General features: G+C 38.9%; 2 protein-coding genes across 2 annotated transcripts; both read left to right on the top strand.

Annotated features, from left to right (window-relative positions):
* Nucleotides 1-7,974: 7,974 nt before the first annotated feature.
* LOC130731935 (uncharacterized) lies at nt 7,975-9,021 on the top strand. The gene is made up of 2 exons (XM_057584098.1): nt 7,975-8,408; nt 8,517-9,021. The coding sequence occupies exons 1-2, from the start codon at nt 7,975-7,977 to the stop codon at nt 9,019-9,021; spliced, it is 939 nt and encodes a 312-aa protein (XP_057440081.1).
* Nucleotides 9,022-9,063: 42 nt separating this feature from the next.
* On the top strand, nt 9,064-12,756 carry LOC130731946 (uncharacterized). Its single transcript, XM_057584107.1, has 8 exons — nt 9,064-9,391; nt 10,362-10,564; nt 10,656-10,742; nt 10,841-11,035; nt 11,119-11,286; nt 11,733-11,789; nt 11,877-12,023; nt 12,385-12,756. Exons 1-8 carry the CDS (start codon nt 9,064-9,066, stop codon nt 12,754-12,756), a joined length of 1,557 nt encoding a protein of 518 aa, XP_057440090.1.
* The last annotated feature ends 4,733 nt before the right edge of the window (nt 12,757-17,489 follow it).

Below are 17,489 nucleotides of genomic sequence, written 5' to 3' on the forward strand. Positions count from 1 at the left end.
ATGATAGATATCTTTCGACCTCCAGCTTGTGGGAGTGTGTGAAAATACTAGTGTTCAAGGACTAGTATGTAATAAAAGAAAGAGTTCAAGGACTCATTTGTAATAGTTAGTAGTTAGTTAGTTCTAGTTGTTTCCAGCTGTCAGTTTGTTAGGATAGTTATAACTACTGTTAGTTAAGAGTTTACCATATAAATAGTGTATCGCATAAACACTCTGTAATCTGAATATTCATTTCTACAAGATTCAATACAATTTCTTCTTCTTCTTCTTCCTTGAGCTTCCTCTGTAAGCTAGGTTAAAATTTCTGTTATTTACCTTAGCCATGCTTGGCTAAGTTTCTTTTAGCATTTGGGATGTGGATCCCTTACTTGTTTATGTTTTAACTTTCTGAGTCTTCATATGGAATAAAGAGTTTTCTTTCTATGAGCCTAACCTACGGTTATAATATTAGCTTGAATGCATGTAAGTTATCTTACCTTTCTTTTCACAAATGGAAGTTTGGTTTAGAGATGGGGACCTAGGGTTACGTTTATTAGAGCATTTTGTGCCTTAGGAATAAGGGCAACGACTAGTAGTTGATGGCCTGAACTTAAAATGAACTTAATCTTCAATTAGACTACTCATATGTGATGAGGAATCAGACTGGTGAAGTCTATTGGAAGCTCTTTTGACAGGAGGAATCAACCCTAAGAGAGTTAGGCTTTATCAACAATAGAAAGAGTTCCTTTACATTCCATATGCACTCGGATTTCTTACAACATGACTTGTTTTGGTGAAACTAACCCAAATGCTAAGCTTTCAACATTGTTTCTTCTACACTTCTGAACTCTAAGATCTTAACCTTCCAGTCAATTATAAATTGTCTTTACTTTTCTTCTGGTTTAAGTAACTATTGATAGTGTAAGTCGATCATTCGCCAATCTCTGTGGTTTGACATTTTTTATATTACTTCGGGCTTTCTGCGCACTTTTAGAACGCATATTAGTGCGTCGATGAGAGGAGTGGTGAGGGTGACACGAGTCTAGGAAGGTAAATGAGGTGGCGGCAATAGTACCGTGGGGGAGAGCAATGGAATTCATGGTTAGGGTTTTTGGAGAGGAAAATGAGAGAAAACTCCTGGAACTTTATGTTAGGGTCGGCTTCATCATTCAGATTGGGAACTTGGGAAGAGAAATGGAGGTTTGATTGAGAAGATGTGAGGATTATGAATTTTAGTGTGGATTTTGTGTAATTTATTTAGGTTTAGAAATTTGGGTATTAATGAACGGTAATCTTGTTTTTAAAAGGTTTATTTTTTATTTTAATTAATTATCTTATGTGTAATGTATTAAAAAATGAAAGTTCTAACAAAAACTAATTTAACACATAAGAGTGCTACGTGAGGCCTCACCGGAGCTACGCCCTTAAGCGGGGACCAATACCAAAATACGTGAAATTTCAAGGAGATATTGCTTAGTATTCTTCAGAGAGGGACGAAAATCAAAACTAGCTACAAAGACAAAGACTGATTTGACCATTAACCCTTATTTATACCAGTCTTTAAATCAGAAAAACCAACAAAAGAAAAATACTCTTCTGTCCTTATTCTTCAAAAATTTTCCTGTTAGGATTTTCCAATCCGAACAATTGGTCCGACCTGCCCACTTTTACTCTACCTCTACCTCTATTGTGCCTCCTTCCAACCACCTCGATGCCCAGTGTCAGATTCCACCACCACCGCGCTGCCCACTCACCATCACCGCTGTCACACGCTACAAATAGTCGATGACCATCATATTGAGATTGCTTGGCCAAGACCGACCCTTTTTCATCGGCTTCACCTTCACCGGGGCTTACACGCACCTCTCTTGAACTTGCGCGTGAACCCACCACTGCCTTCCTAAGTCGTGCATAAAAGAGCGACAAACCACTATTCGAGACGCCACTTGCACTGTTGCACTCACTCTCTCTCCTGTAGGGATGACAATGAGTCAGGTCGAGCTCGAGTTTTGCTTTTCCTAAACCCAAACCCGAACTCTGATACCCAAAACCCAGGTTTGGGTTTCGGGTTTACTCGAACCTATTGTTGTAACACCCCGATTTCGGTGGCGTCACTTTAGTAACCAAAAGAAACTTAAAGCGGAAAAACATGGATTATTTTTTTTTTCGTCGATAGTACCATCGAAGACTGAAAGAAAATAAAACTCTACAACAAAAGCTAACAGAACTAATGTACATAATATAAACACAGCCCCCGCTGTAAGTAGTAAACCACGTCACGAGTAAACCTCCAGTGACGGGAAGTAAGAAAAGGTAACGCCCGTAGGCAAAAGTACAAACCAAAAGAAAGGTCAAGTGTCCGCAACACTATCCCTCAAAAATGAGAATAAGGCATCCCAGATGGCCTAAAACAAGACCTCCTAGTCCAACCGACTCTCTGTAATTCCAGTAGAGGAACCACACAAAAAGCTATAGGCGGGAAACTACCCTGTTCCCAAAAGAAAACATAACGGTCCGAGCTAAGACTCTACTCCTACACTAATCCTATCTCGAGGAGCTCACACCAGCACTAAAACCTACATGCTAGCATGATCGTCGTCCGAATCTGAATCCAGAACGACCTAGTCTATGTACACCATCCGTCCTCCTCTCGCAACCGCGACGCGCTCCTATTCCAGCGTCTCAACCCTAGTTCCCCCCCCCTCGAAGGGTGAACCGTCGTGAACCAGCCCGCCAAAGACATCTGACAAAGGGCGTAGTCCGCCAAAGCACACACAGAAGACGCGAGGGTCAACTCCAAAGAATTATGTAAATAATACCACCAATAGATATAGATAAGAGAATAGCCACTTAGGCTTATAGCTAGGGATAACATCCTAGGGTTGTATATTTCACAATGAATATAAACGCAGTAATAACAGATAGCATGCATCAAATAGGATTTAACAATTATCAATCACACTCAACAACTAAATCAGTATGCATGTTGCATGAAATGCAAATGACGGTTAACCCAGTTAACCAAATGCATTCCGGAAACGGATGGACATCAACGGATCAATCCTAGCACCAGCGACGGTGGGACCATTTCCGCCCGCGTGCCTCTTACACCACACAAAGGTAGCCAGATCTGCTACTAAGAGTCGTCTACAAACGCTCTATCGCGGAAATCCGGGTCTTATGACCATTTTGGAATCCACCGAGGTCCGGTATCACGCCGTGTATTAACCTCCTATGTATGCATGAGTGCAATGTGATTAGCCAAACAACGTCTCCGACCTCACTCGACACGTCGCCACGGGTTCTAGCTAAATTAATGTCTCTAAAAACTTACCCTAAGGTAACAGTCGATTCTGCGACAAAATACAATAATCATAAAATGAGTGCAAACACTCACGATAACTCTTCGAGTCATCAATGCTCTCACGAAGTCTCACGCTTCAGTGGAGTCTCACACATTCACAAAGTCTCACGCTTCAGTGAAGTTTTATGCTTTCACGGGGTCTCACGCCCCAGTGAATTTACACACTTGCACGAAGTCTCACGCTTCAGTGAAGTTCCATGCTATTCACGAGGTCTCACGCCTCAGTGAAGATCCATGCTTTCCACAAGGTCTCACGCCTCAGTGGAGTATCCCGCATTCACAAGGTCTCACGCCTCAGTGAAGCTTCATGCTGTTCACGAGGTCTCACGCCTCAGTGAAGATCCATGCTTTCCACAAGGTCTCACGCCTCAGTGGAGTATCCCGCATTCACAAGGTCTCACGCCTCAGTGACGCTTCATGCTGTTCACGAGGTCTCACCCCTCAGTGAAGATCCATGCTTTCCACAAGGTCTCACGCCTCAGTGGAGTATCACGCATTCACAAGGTCTCACGCCTCAGTGAAGCTTCTCGGCTCATCCCTTGGATGGCTAAACAAACTGCTCAAAGAGCGAAGGAGTATCAACATACTCAGAAACCTACAATTCTCCCATAACTTGGATTCGACGACAATTCTCCTTTTTCAAAACTAATATTCAATCCTAAGCTTGCATCCGAGATTGTTATCATTATTTAAAGGTTTAGAGGTTGTCTAATATCTTATGAATTTTCCTTGTAAAAATAGTTTCCTTTTAGTCTTATCGTATTTCCTATAAGTTTTCAAAGATCCCATAATCCCAATGTAATCCCCAGAGAATGTCTCGATCCACTTAAAACACTAACAAGGCCCGAACTCCGTTCGTCCCGTCAAACTTTCCCAAACTCTTATAAAAATTCGGCATGAATTGCCCGTTATCCTCACTCTTCAGTATCACAGATATAAGTGGAATAACATAGTTAAATCAGCGTAATCCAATAAGCATAAACAGCATATTCCAACACATCCTAGATTAACCATTTAGCACATAACATGTGAATCATTTAGCACACAATATCAAGGCATCATGAAATCAACAAGCTCTGCCGAAGCCTCAGAAATCATTTCAGACATTTAGCAATTAAGTGCATAACACATAAATCAAGTCGAATTCGTCGACACCTAAAACATTATCTAGTAATTCAGAGAGTAGCCCTCACCTTAGGCAATTTCCAGGATTATCTTCGAAGGTTCCTTCACAATCCGCTCCTAGTTCTTAGGTAATTAGGTGGGTCGATTTTTCTTCGATCAAACTTGGTTCCTAGGTTATTATTAGTCGTAACTAAGGGTATTCTAAACTCGGAAAAATTATCGGATCGAAAACTGTCGCAGGGGTATTTTGGTCATTATTTTTAGCTCAGAATTTCAAAACTGAAATCTCAAAATGCAAATTGGATGGGGACGTCACCAACGACGTTTATGACAACTAATCCTACTAGCACTAAGCTAAGGCGATAGTTTTCAGCTCAAAGGTTGAGACTTTGCTTAAAAATGGGTATTTTAAGCAGAAATTGATTCCGGCGGAAATCCGGCGACATAACGGAAAAACTAATCCGACAGAAGTGCTCTTGGGCACGTAAGGAAGATGTTTAGAATCAAAAATGAAGTATTCAGGATAGTTTTGTAAAAACCTCAAAACTATGAGCACAGAAAGACATAGAGAAAAGCTATGGAAAAAGCGATCAGAGGTAAGGATTAGCGACTATACCTCGAAACCTTGAAGTAGCAACTGTCGGATCAACGATCAAGCAAGAAATCAAGAAAATCTTCTTCTCCTCCTCTCCTCTTGGCCGCGTGTTGTGTGTGTGTGTTTGTGAGGTTTTGTCTCAAGCTTCAACATATATATATAGGGAATGAAATGGAAGATATTTAGCAAGGATCGGATAAGTATGAATAGATATTTATCAAGATTTGATAGGTATGAATAGATATTTATCAAGATTGGATGAGTATGAACAGATATTTTGAGAAGATATTTTGTAAACCGGTACAGATTTGTTTAGATATCGGAGGATTTTGCTCATAGAGTTAAGATAAAAATATGAGAGTGATTTCCGATTCTTCCTACTGATTCCAACGTATTTTAGACACGATATTCTCCCCGCTGAATCTTCTAATTCTTCAAAGAAATATCGGTATGATTTTTGGTTTTCGAGGCTTGTTTTTAATGCTATATATAGAGGTTGGCAAAACGCGGGAAAACGAAAGTTTCGCGATTCCGATTTTTCCGGCTTCATTCTCCATGAATTCTAAGATAGGTTTTGGCGACATAATACCAAAACTCAACAGAGGTCTCCTTGTATTTTAAGTGACTAATGCAAAGTCGGTGTAAAAACTATTTTACCCGATAAGTTACTTTTTGCATCGTATGTCGGAATAGAAAACTTCCTTCTAAAGAAAGATTGAAAACATCAAGAGAAATGGGTGTACGCGTGTGGAATCTTCATTTGAAGCTCCGAATAGAAAAAGTCTTCATCGTCGGTTGATTCTAGGGTTTTGAAATACCAGGGTTTCAGTTTCGGCAAACTTCCGATGATTGGAATCGGACGTTCGTAGATTCTAGAGTTTCGCCTCGAAACGATTGTGATATATGGAAAAAGAGAAGTTCTAACATTTCTCTGAAGATTTTTGGACTAAATTCCTACAGTGTTCCAAGGGTGGAACACAGTTTGATTTCCTAAGGTTCTTGTCCTAGGTTTTAAAACGAATATTAGTCGTGCTATAACTTAAATCGACTTCGATACAATCCTTTGACTTTTCCTGAACTTTCTCCTTCATAAATTTATTCCATTCGATAAACTCTTGTTCAGGTTTTCCGTTCACGATACGTCAAACCTAATCGTAAATGGAAATCTCTTCCACTTATTCTAAGCTTAAAACTTGGGTCTTACAATTGTAGCCTCAGACTCACATCATATCTTAACTTAATGCATATGTGATTTTGTAAAATAAAACACAACTTATGTTATCATATTGCGGGAAACCCGTTTTTATATCATTTTGCTTGCAAAACATTGCACCTTGTTGTTCAAATGTTATTGAATTATAAACAAATCAAGAGATAGAACCAGGGCCGTGTACAGACATTTTGGGGCCTTAAGCGAAATTGTTAAAGGGCCTTTTTTAATTTTTCGTGTTTTCTTCAATTTTTCATAACCAGATTCATACTTTCTATTTGACATTTTCTTATGTAAATAATCAAAATAAAAAAAATTAACAAAATATTAAAGAAATCTAAATAAATTAAACAGACTAAACTCTAAAATAAATATAGAAAAGGATGATGATGAACAGAACGATAGAACCTGAAATTGAAAACAGACATAATTTTTGTTGTTTATGTAATAACGGTTCTCGCACAGGACAGATGTGGAACGCGATGTTGGGACAACCGGTTCGACAATTGACTAACAGTAACAAAACCAGCAAAATAAAAAAGAAGAACACAAAGGATTGGTAACTCAGTTCAGTGAAAAACTTTCACCTACGTCTGGAAGGTTCGCACCCAACAAAAGGAAATTCACTATCTGAAGATTCAGGAATTACAGACACTCATGAACACCACAGTTCACAGTTCACTTCCTAATCTACCCAGTGTATTTCTACTTAGTATCTCAACCTAAGTATGAGAGCCCCTCTCCCTTTCTCTGAATCACTGCCACAGTGATTGGTAACAAACAATCAACAACCAGAGTTTGTAGAATCAAAGAACACGGAACACAACTTTGCTTTATAGAATCAGGGAGCAAAGTTTATTCACAAGAAATAAGGACAAAGAACAATGAACAACCCTAAAACACTTGATCTCTCTCTATTATCTTCGGTGGTCTTCAAGCTTTAGGTCTTTGTCCTTTTATAAACTTCAGCAGCAGTGGCTTGGGCACTAGGGTTTTCTTGGGCTGAAGTAACAAATTGCAGCAACAAATCAAAACTGAATCTCCAAGATATTGTTGCAAAATTCAAACGTAAAGATAGAAACCAATCTTTTAATAAAGATTGTTTCAACAAATAACAACCCACAATTAAAATCATTCTGGTACAGCTACTTGAACCTCAAGTAACTTTAAAAAACATATCTTCATAAGATCTTCAAGGGCCCACATCACGTTCCAAGCAAAGGACTCATGTCCTAGCTTCACGAAATCAGATGTCAAGGCATCTGCTTCGACATCAGGTTGTTTTTGACAAAATGCAGACAACAATGTAACAACAATCTCCCCCTCCCCCTTTGTCAAATTTTGTCTAAACATAGAGAACCAAAGCTCCCCCTTAGCAGCAGACTCCCCCTCAAATGATGCATCCATACCAACAATCTCCCCCTTTGCCAAAAGACATAGTTGGAACAAAGAACATAGCAGCAGAACATACTAACTATCCAACAAGTGTAAACCAGTAGTAACTTGAACAGTAGCAGCTTGGAGTACTACACAACCAGTTACTTTCCTTGTCTTGAAAGAAAGCTACCAAATAGAAAGTTCCCAAGTAGAAAACATAGTCTTCACAGCAATAAAAACAACCCAGATTCTTCACCAAACTACACCCACATAGTCTTCACAAATTCGTGACACAGATTTTGCTAATACAGCGTTTGGTGTTTAATGCACAAACCCAACAAGCTGTGGGTGCGTGTGTTACCACATAAATACTTGTCAAATTCTTCTGTTTTGCAGGTCCAAGCAAAACCCCAGGACTCTCCAGTTTCGAAAGGGTTGTTAAATGCCCGTGATCGTCTACATACCGGTTTTGTTTTTAGACTGAGTATTGGTGAGACATCTCTATGGCATGATGATTGGAGTGGCATGGGGAATATTGCTCCCACTATCCCTTACGTGGATATCCATGATGTTGAAAGAAAGCTGTGTGATCTCGTGGTTAACAACGCTTGGAATTTGCAGGTGCTGTACACCAGACTTCCCGTGAACGTGCTACACCGGCTGCAGAAAATTAAGCCATCAACTGTTCCAAACCGTCATGATGTGTGGACTTGGGAGACAAATACTATGGGGATTTATACTGTGCGGGATGCTTATAGGTGGCTTCAGGACCAACATAATTATTTACCAGTGGTTGATGACTGGAACTGGATCTGGAAACTAAAAGTTCTAGAGAAAATTATAACTTTGTGTGGTTGACACTGCAGAACTCAATTCAAGTCAATTCCCATCGTTTTAGGTGCAAGATGGCGGTCGTCCCCTTCTTGCCCGCATTGTTCAGCGCATGAGGAAGATGTTTTACACTGCCTCAGAAACTGTCGTCACTCGCAAGAACTTTGGCTCAAGTTTGGAGCATTCACGTGGCCAAACTTCACTGTTGGAGACCACTCTTCCTGGATTCGTAGCCAAGCTAGAAGCAGCAATGGAATAAAATTTATTATGGGACTTTGGGGTGTGTTGAAGTGGAGGCACAACATGATTTTTGAGGATTCACCTTGGTCATTGGAAGAGGCGTGGCGATGGGTGTGTCATGAGCATGATGAAATTGTTGCCGTGTTGGGTGAGGGTGCGGGTTCCATGGACTGTTGGTTAGGTAGCCGGTGGCAGCCCCCGTTGGCGGGGTCGATAAAATTGAATGTTGATGGGAGCTATCAAGCTGTTGATGAGTGCAGCGAAGCGGGTGGTTTAGCGCGGGATTCTCAGGGCAACTGACTGTTTGGTTTTCTGGCTCATCGTCGTGGAGGAAATGCCTTGATGGCAGAGGCGCAAGCGCTGTTGCAGGGCCTGGAGCTGGTTTGGGCTCGAGGATACAGGGACGTTGTAGTCGAGGTGGACTGTGCTGAACTGATACAAAGCTTAGATGATGAGGACCGCAGGAGTTTCCTCCCTATCCTGAGTGATATCAGGCACATGAAGGTCATAGGTTGGCGTATCTCATTGGAGCGAGTTAGAAGGGAGTGTAATGCCCAGGCGGACTACCTGGCTAAATTGGGTGCGCGCTCACCGGGTGTCGATTATAGCTTCTTGGATAAGCCTCCGTTGGAAGTAGAGACTCTTTTCATGAGAGATTCTTTGCTTGCCTGTTAGGTGTTATTTTCTTGTTTGTTTTTAGATGTAACAAAAAAAAAACATCAGTACGAAGGTGAAGAACATTTTACATGTATATTGAAGAAAATATTACATATATATATATAAATAAAGTAAGTTATTAATTTTTGTAATTAACAAAATAAAAGGCTATCAAGAACGAATTAATAAATAGTCTTACTAATTAAATTTAGATATTTTACAATTATTAGACAATGTAATTAATAATATAAATTTATCGATCAGTAATTAATATTTTCATTTATAGGAAGGTCAAGAAAATTTTACCCATACATAACTGAAAATATTGTTTAATCATTTTATAATAACATAAAAGGTTATCAATAAATAATTTAAAGTCTCATTAATGAAAATATAATTTATTATATAAATTTATTAATAGTAATTAGTGATCTCTTTAATGGAATTGAGATATTATACAATTAATAATTAATATAATTAATAATTGAAATTTATAAATAAGTAATTAATATTATCATTAGTACGAAGGTCAACAATTTTTTTAATATGTATTTCAGAAAACTTTACAAAAACATAATAAAAATAAAATTCAATTATTGTAATTAATAAAATAAAATTTTATCAATAACTAATTAATAGTCTTTTTAATGAAATTGAGATATTTTACAAATACTAGTTACTATAATTAAGAATATAAATTTATCATTAGTAATTATTTGTCCATTAATGAAATTGAGATATTTTACAATTACTAGTAAACATATTAGGGTCATTTACCATACACAACAAAATACTTGTGTATGGTCCATAAAGTTTATCAAGAATATGATGGTCAATAAAGTTTATCAACAAGTAATTAGAATTATCATCATATATATGTATATATATATATACACATTTAAAAAATTTACTTAAAATTAAAGTTTTTATATTTTGAAATTAAAATATTATATGTGGTGAATGCAGTATAAAAAGGAGCTGAGACACAAAAATATATTATCAAGTAATTTTGTTTGACAAGTTATATGTGCAAATGACTAATATGTTGTTTTTTATCTTCTCCTTGTGCTTGGTGGCTAGCAATACAAGCAACAGGGTTGACGGAATGCGACATACACTGAAAACAGATTTGGAGTTGGAAAGACAGTTAAAACTTATTAACAAGACTCCTATAAAGATTATTCATGTATTTTATTTCTTTATGGAGGAGTTTTTTTTTTTTAATTCTCTCTCACTATATGTCTAATATTGTTTTTCTTGGATTTTGGTAACAACAGACAAAGTCTGGGCAGATTATTGATTGCATTGATATAAGGAATCAACCAGCCTTTGACCATCCTTTGCTGCAGAATCATAAGTTGCAGGTACGCTTATTTTGAATAATAGAAACTATAGTTAATTCTTACTCATTTTTTCTACGTTGATTGCATTTACCCATCTAATGTTCTTTTGTTAACGGTAGAGAAAACCAAGCTTTAAGAGCATAACGGGAAAAAATATTATCAATAATTCTATTTCCAAACCGGAATTTGGCCTTGGGAAGAATCATTGTCCCACAGGAACTATTCCAATTCGAAGGACTACAAAAGATGATCTAATTCGAGGTAAATCAGTGGTCGATTATCATGACATGAGACCAAGTTCTCTCGATGTTCATGTAAGTATTGTACAGCTTAACTTTGAATGTTTATTGGTTTATTTTAATTTTGGTGTATTTATGTGAATCTTTTAAAATTACAGCATGCGCAAGTAGTTCAAAAACCAATTTCTGGAATCAGTTATCATGGAGTTCGTGGAACTAATAGCATTTACAATCCGAGAGTTAACAAGAATCAATCAAGTTTGTCTCATATGTGGGTTCAAAATGGATCAGAAGATGATATGAATGCAATCTCCGTTGGGTGGCAAGTAAGTTTTAATATTTCCTACCTAATATATATATATATATATCCTAAAAAACCCAAAAAAAAAAACTATACCTCAAAAGTAATTGTATTTTCTTCTTTCGACTTTAAATTTATAATGAGTAACAAACAAACTTCATTATTCTTATTTGTGCCTTTGAAGTTGTTTCGCATATTACAAGGTAGAAAATAAAATTAAGAAGAAGTGAGTTGGGCAAGTTCATGCCACTTGTGCAAATGTGTCATTCATCAACACAACCCTGAATACTTAAAATTTAAAATATATGTTTTTTTAGTAGGGGGTCATGTCTTCTCCTAGTCCCAAATGATGTTTCGCCTGGGTATATTTGACTTATTAATTAACGTCAACATAACTTATTGATTAATATCAATTTAATGATATAGGAAATAATATCTAATTTATGCTATACATTAATTTAATGGCATCAGGTGTCTCCATATCTCTACGGCGATGATCGAACTTATCTTTTCACATTCTGGACGTCGGTACGATATGTTCTTAGTAAAATAATTTTTTAGACATTAGAGGTTAACTGAAAGAACACAATGTTTCATTACTTTGAAATTTGGCAGTCACACAACTCGAAGAAGACTGGATGCTACAATGTATTATGTCAGGGTTTCATTCAGATTGACAAAGAAGTCTACATCGGAGGAGTTATTGACAGAACATCTGTCTACGGTGGACCTCAGTTTGAGATGACGGTTTCTCTATCACAGGTCATGTAAATTCTATTAAATATTTAATTTTTTTTCTTTTGAGTAAATATTCATCAAAATTAAACTACTTATTCTAAGGTCACCGAATGATAGCTCAAGAGGTAAGAGCGGGGACATACGGGTTTGGAAAGGGAGATCCATGGATCAATTCTTGGAGGGTGTAGTTTACCTTTCCAATGTACCAAGAAAAAACTACTTACTTTAAGGAAGATAAGAAAGACTATAAACATTTTTTACAAGATTTATATTGATTCAACTTCAAAATTATTCATTCTTAAATAACTAAAATGACAACTATATTGTGAGATGTGTGAAGGTTGGTGATGATAAATTCATAAAATATGTTTTTTAATGTTTTCAGGACAACATAACAAAAAATTGGTGGGTGATTATCAACGATAAAAACATTGGATATTTTCCAGCAGTTTTATTCTCCAACTTGAATTCAGCTTCTCTATTGGGATGGGGTGGAAAAACAACTACTCCACATGGAACTCCTAGTCCTCCAATGGGATCAGGACAATTTCCTGATGATAACTTTTCCCATGCATGTTATTTTAAGCATATTTCATATCAGGATGAATCTAGTGAACATTACACGCCAAGTGATTTTATGATACGTACATTCACAGACAAACCGAATTGCTTTGGAGCTAAATATTATGGAGATCAAGAAGGGGAAGATAAACATTCTCTCATATTTGGTGGACCTGGTGGTGAATGTGGAAATTGATTAATGTTTTTCGTATGTTTTAATTCATTTTCAAAATAAATAAAAATAACATTGATATACTGAAAAGAACTTTTTTCCTACGTTGATTCAAATGAATTTAAGTTTAGGGATTATCGTGTGGGTTGATTAAAAAACCAATTCAATGACTCCTTAAACATGCAATTACTCCAGGAAGATAATTTGTTCCTCAATGGAGGTTCTGAAGATACTTCAAAAATCTCTTAGATATTACTACTTGTGAACACCAAATTTTTGCCTCAGTTTTAATTAACTTAGTAGATATTTAGTAAAAATTCTAAAAAGTAGAAAATGGCATAAAAATTGAAAAATCAAGGAATAAAAAAAATATAAAATAGTTACACATCAATGAGTTTAGAAGTTGTTTAATCTTTTTTAATTAGGGTAATGTGTTCTTTCTAATCAAAATGAGATATTTGATCCTTCTCCAAAATCCATCACACATATTAATATATATCTTCACTAATGAAACCAACAAAATTCGCACAATGCACACCATTTTATTGTTAATACATATCTTCCAAAAGCACAAAAATGGCACATTAATACATATTTTCAAAAGGTACTGAACAGTGTCATTCTTGCATTTTGTCAGAAAATCTTCTGTAACAAATAACACTACTATTGTCTTTGGGAAATGATTTTTAGTATGATAAGGAAAGCAAGAATGAGAAGTTGCAACCAAATTGTCCATCAAAATTCCTCCTTATATATTGTTAGTGGGGCCCTAAATATTTTCCAAAAGCACTGAACAATGTCATTCTTTCATTTCAGTAGTATATCTTCCGTAACAAATAACATTATTGTTGTCTTGGGAAATAATTTTTAGTACGATAAGAGAAGGATGAACGAGAATTTGTAACCAACTTGTCCAACAAAATTCCTCCTTGTAATCTTAGTGGGGTCCTAAATGTTTTCCAAAAGCATTGTATTGTGTCACTCTTGCATTTCGTCAGAATATCTTATGTAACAAATAACTCTACTATTGTCTATGGGAAATGACTTTTAGTACGACAAGAAAAGCAAGAAAGAGAAGTTGTAACCAACTTGTCCAATAAGATTCCTCCTTGTAATGTTATTGGGGTTTTAAAGTTTCAAAAAGCACTACACAGTGTCATTCTTGCATTTCGTCAGAATATCTTCCGTAACAAATAACATTATTGTTGTTTTGGGGAAATGATTTTTAGTACGATAAGAAATCAAGAATGAGAAATTGTAATGTACTTGTCCAATCAAATTCCTCCTTGTATTGTTAGTGGCGTCCAAATTTTTTTGCAAAACCAGTGCACAATGTCGGAATATCGTCAGAATATCTTTCCTAAGTGTAAGACCTAGGTAAATTAAGCGTTTAATTAACTAGTTATTTATAAATGGTTTAATGGCGATAAACGCCATTAAGCTTAAGTTGAAGTGTTTTGGAACGACATCGTTAAATTCGTTCGTCTTACTAAAAAGCTCGATGACTACACTTCGCCGTAGAAACAACACCAAATCCTTACTAGGGCTAGAGCGAGAATTTGATATCTCGGACATCTTTCTGAGAATGTATGTTTGATTTAGAAAAGTCTGACTATGTGTTACTATTAATATTATTATTATTTTCTTACTTAAAAGAAAAGAAAAGAAAATTTAAAAATTAAGTTAAAAAGATAAAAAAAAAAAAAAAAATGAAAGAATGAAATGATAGTCACGTAAGTGACTTGTTGATAAGTGAGAAAATATAATATAAGAAGAAACAATAATATATTTTAACACTCCGTTCCTTGATCACTTAAACTTGCTCAAAGTAATCTTCATATATTATAGAGTTTCTCACAATTTTTAGGATAGTAATTTATCTTTGGACTGGGCGACACCCTGGGTCCCTCGCCCAGGTGCGCTGGCCTAGGATAATGAATGAACCAAGGACTTGGGCCTCCTTCTCCGAAGTCCAACTGACCCATTAGGATAGGAAAGGGGCGCCAAGCCCAACGCCCCAACTATAAATAGGGGAAGGATACCAATTGTAAGAGACTCTTAGCTCATTTGTGCAATAACAAGCTTGAAATTCAGTTATTCTCTCTCTAAAGCGGTTATGCTCTCATTCTCTCTAGGAATCTTGCATCACGTTCCTTGCACTTTAGGTACTACACCTCATATCAATGTTCATGACGGAACATTTGGCGCCGTCTGTGGGGATCGGTAGATTTCGATTCCCGGACTACGTGGACTGCGAATTGGTTTAGGGAAATTCGATTTTCTGTGGGATTTGCTTCGATTTTCAATTTTTCGCTTGAAGTTCTTTGGTTCACTAACAACGATCAATGGAGACACGTCGTCGACGACGGGAGGAGGATCAGGAGCGGCGGCGCGGTTCGCCTCCACGTCGTGTGAGAGGCAGACCGCGACTTGAGCAACTTCGCCGCGACGAAACCGATCAGTTAACACCTCCTCCACTACCGCCTCCACCTCTTCCTTCTCCAACGCCTCCACTACCTTCTCCGCCAACTTCACTAGAGCAGCAGAGGTCACCGGTGCACTCACCCGGAGCTTCGGGAGAGGAGACTCCGGCACCTCAGGCACCGATCTTCGGCCAAGATTGGAGGCGCTTGATCCGTCGTGTCAATGATATACGACAGCGAAACGATTACTTACAAGAACAGCTGGAATATTATCGTTTCGAGCAGCAGGATGAAGGAGAGCATGAAGAGGAAGCCGTGGCTGAATTTGAACCGTTCTCAGCGGCAGTGAGGGAGGTGGCTATACTAGATGACATGAAGAATATTGTCCTCGAGACATATAGTGGGAAAGCTGATCCCAAGGAGCACCTGCTATATTTCAATACAAAAATGGTGATCAGTGCCGCTTCCGACGCAGTGAAGTGCAGGATGTTTCCAGCTACGTTCAAAGGCATGACCATGGCGTGGTTCACCACTCTACCCCGAGGATCCATAACGAATTTTCGTGACTTCTCATCAAATTTCCTCGTCCATTTTTCCGCTAGTAAAACCAAGCAAGTGACGATTGAGGATCTGTACAATGTTCTCCAATCCGAAAGTGAGACTCTGATGCAGTACGTGAAATGATTCACCGCAGCGTCCGTGAAAATTGAGGAATCAGAACCGCACGCTTGCGCGTGTGCCTTCAAGAACGGGTTGCATCCGGGGAAGCTGAATAGCAAGTTGAGCCGAAAGCCGGCCCGGTCCATGGCAGAGATCCGGACGCGAGCAAACACCTACATTCTGGACAAGGAGGATGATGCTTTCAAACGAAGGCGCGCGAAACAGGAAAAGGATGGCGAACAGAGGGTCGCATCGCCAGAGGGAAACCAGAGTAAGGAGAAAGGAGAAGGCAGCAAGAGGCGAGACAGGAAGGTGAGGTCAAGGGAAAAGGCATTAAAGGAGCCATTGTACCCTAAGAGGGAAAATTTCGAGCACCGCAGGTCGTGGCATCAGGCTCACTCTCGCCGGCGAGAGGTGTCCGAGAAGAGTCTAAATGCACATTTGACGGAGCTGCTTTGTGAGGTCAAGGCGACCCACGCAATTGAAGAAGGCGGAAAAGAGGCTGACCTGCCCCGAGCGGCGGTGGAGAAAACAAAGTGGTGCGAGTATCACTGCTCAGCAGGCCATGACAAGGGACATTGCTTCACACTGAAAAACGAAATTGAGAGGCTCATTCGGGCGTGGCGATCGCAGATGAATGATCGCGGCGATCGATGTAATGGAGAGCGACAGCAGGGAAACTGGTACAAAGGGGGCCGCTAGCAGGATGACCGCAAGCGGGACGACCGCCGCCGTACGCCAACCGCTGACAAAAAGGAAACACTGGCAACAAGAAAGAAGGGGGCGGAAGAAACCTTTAATACGGATTTTGAGCCGCCAGTTGGGACAATAAACACAATCGCGGGTGGCTTTGGCGGAGGTGGCGACACGGCCTCGCGAGGAGTAGGCACGTGAGAGCAGTGACGTCAGTGCAACAGTATGAGACCCCATTCGGTTTCCAACATCCAAATATTGTGATATCATCAGTAGATTTTGAGGGGATCAAGACGCACAAAGATGATCTTGTGGTTGTAATGATACGGATCAACAGTTTTAATGTGCGGCGAGTTCTTTTGGACCAGGGAAGCTCTGCCGACATTATCTACGGCGATTCGTTTGATCAATTGGGACTGATAGACAAAGATTTGATGCCCTACACAGGAACGTTGGTAGGCTTCTCGGGAGAGCAAGTCTGGGTACGCGGGTATATAGATTTGGACACAATTTTTGGTATCGACGAGAACGCCAAGCTTCTCCGCGTAAGATATCTTGTGTTACAGGTTGTGGCATCCTACAACGTCATCATTGGAAGGAACACACTTAATCGCCTCTGCGCGGTAATTTCGACGGCGCACCTCGCGGTGAAATATCCGCTGATGTGCAGAAGAGTGGGAAAAATTGTAGTTGACCAAAGGAGGGCGAGAGAGTGTTATAACAACTGTCTAAGTCTGTATGGAAAGAAGGGAGCCGGCGAGGGACACCGATGTCATCAGATTGAGATCGTACGAGGCAGTCAAGACCAGCAGGGCGAGCAGAAGCGCGGGCGTGACGAGCCGGGAACGCTGGAACAGATGGTGGACAGGAAAATAGCCGAATCAAGGAACAACCGAGGGCAGGATAGGTCAGATGGCAGGTCAGGAAAGGATGGGTAGTTTACAGATGCGCGGGCCGAGGAATGCAGGGCAGGCATAATAG

Source organism: Lotus japonicus, chromosome 1 (genome assembly GCF_012489685.1).
Source record: "Lotus japonicus ecotype B-129 chromosome 1, LjGifu_v1.2".
Taxonomy (NCBI): Eukaryota; Viridiplantae; Streptophyta; class Magnoliopsida; order Fabales; family Fabaceae; genus Lotus; species Lotus japonicus.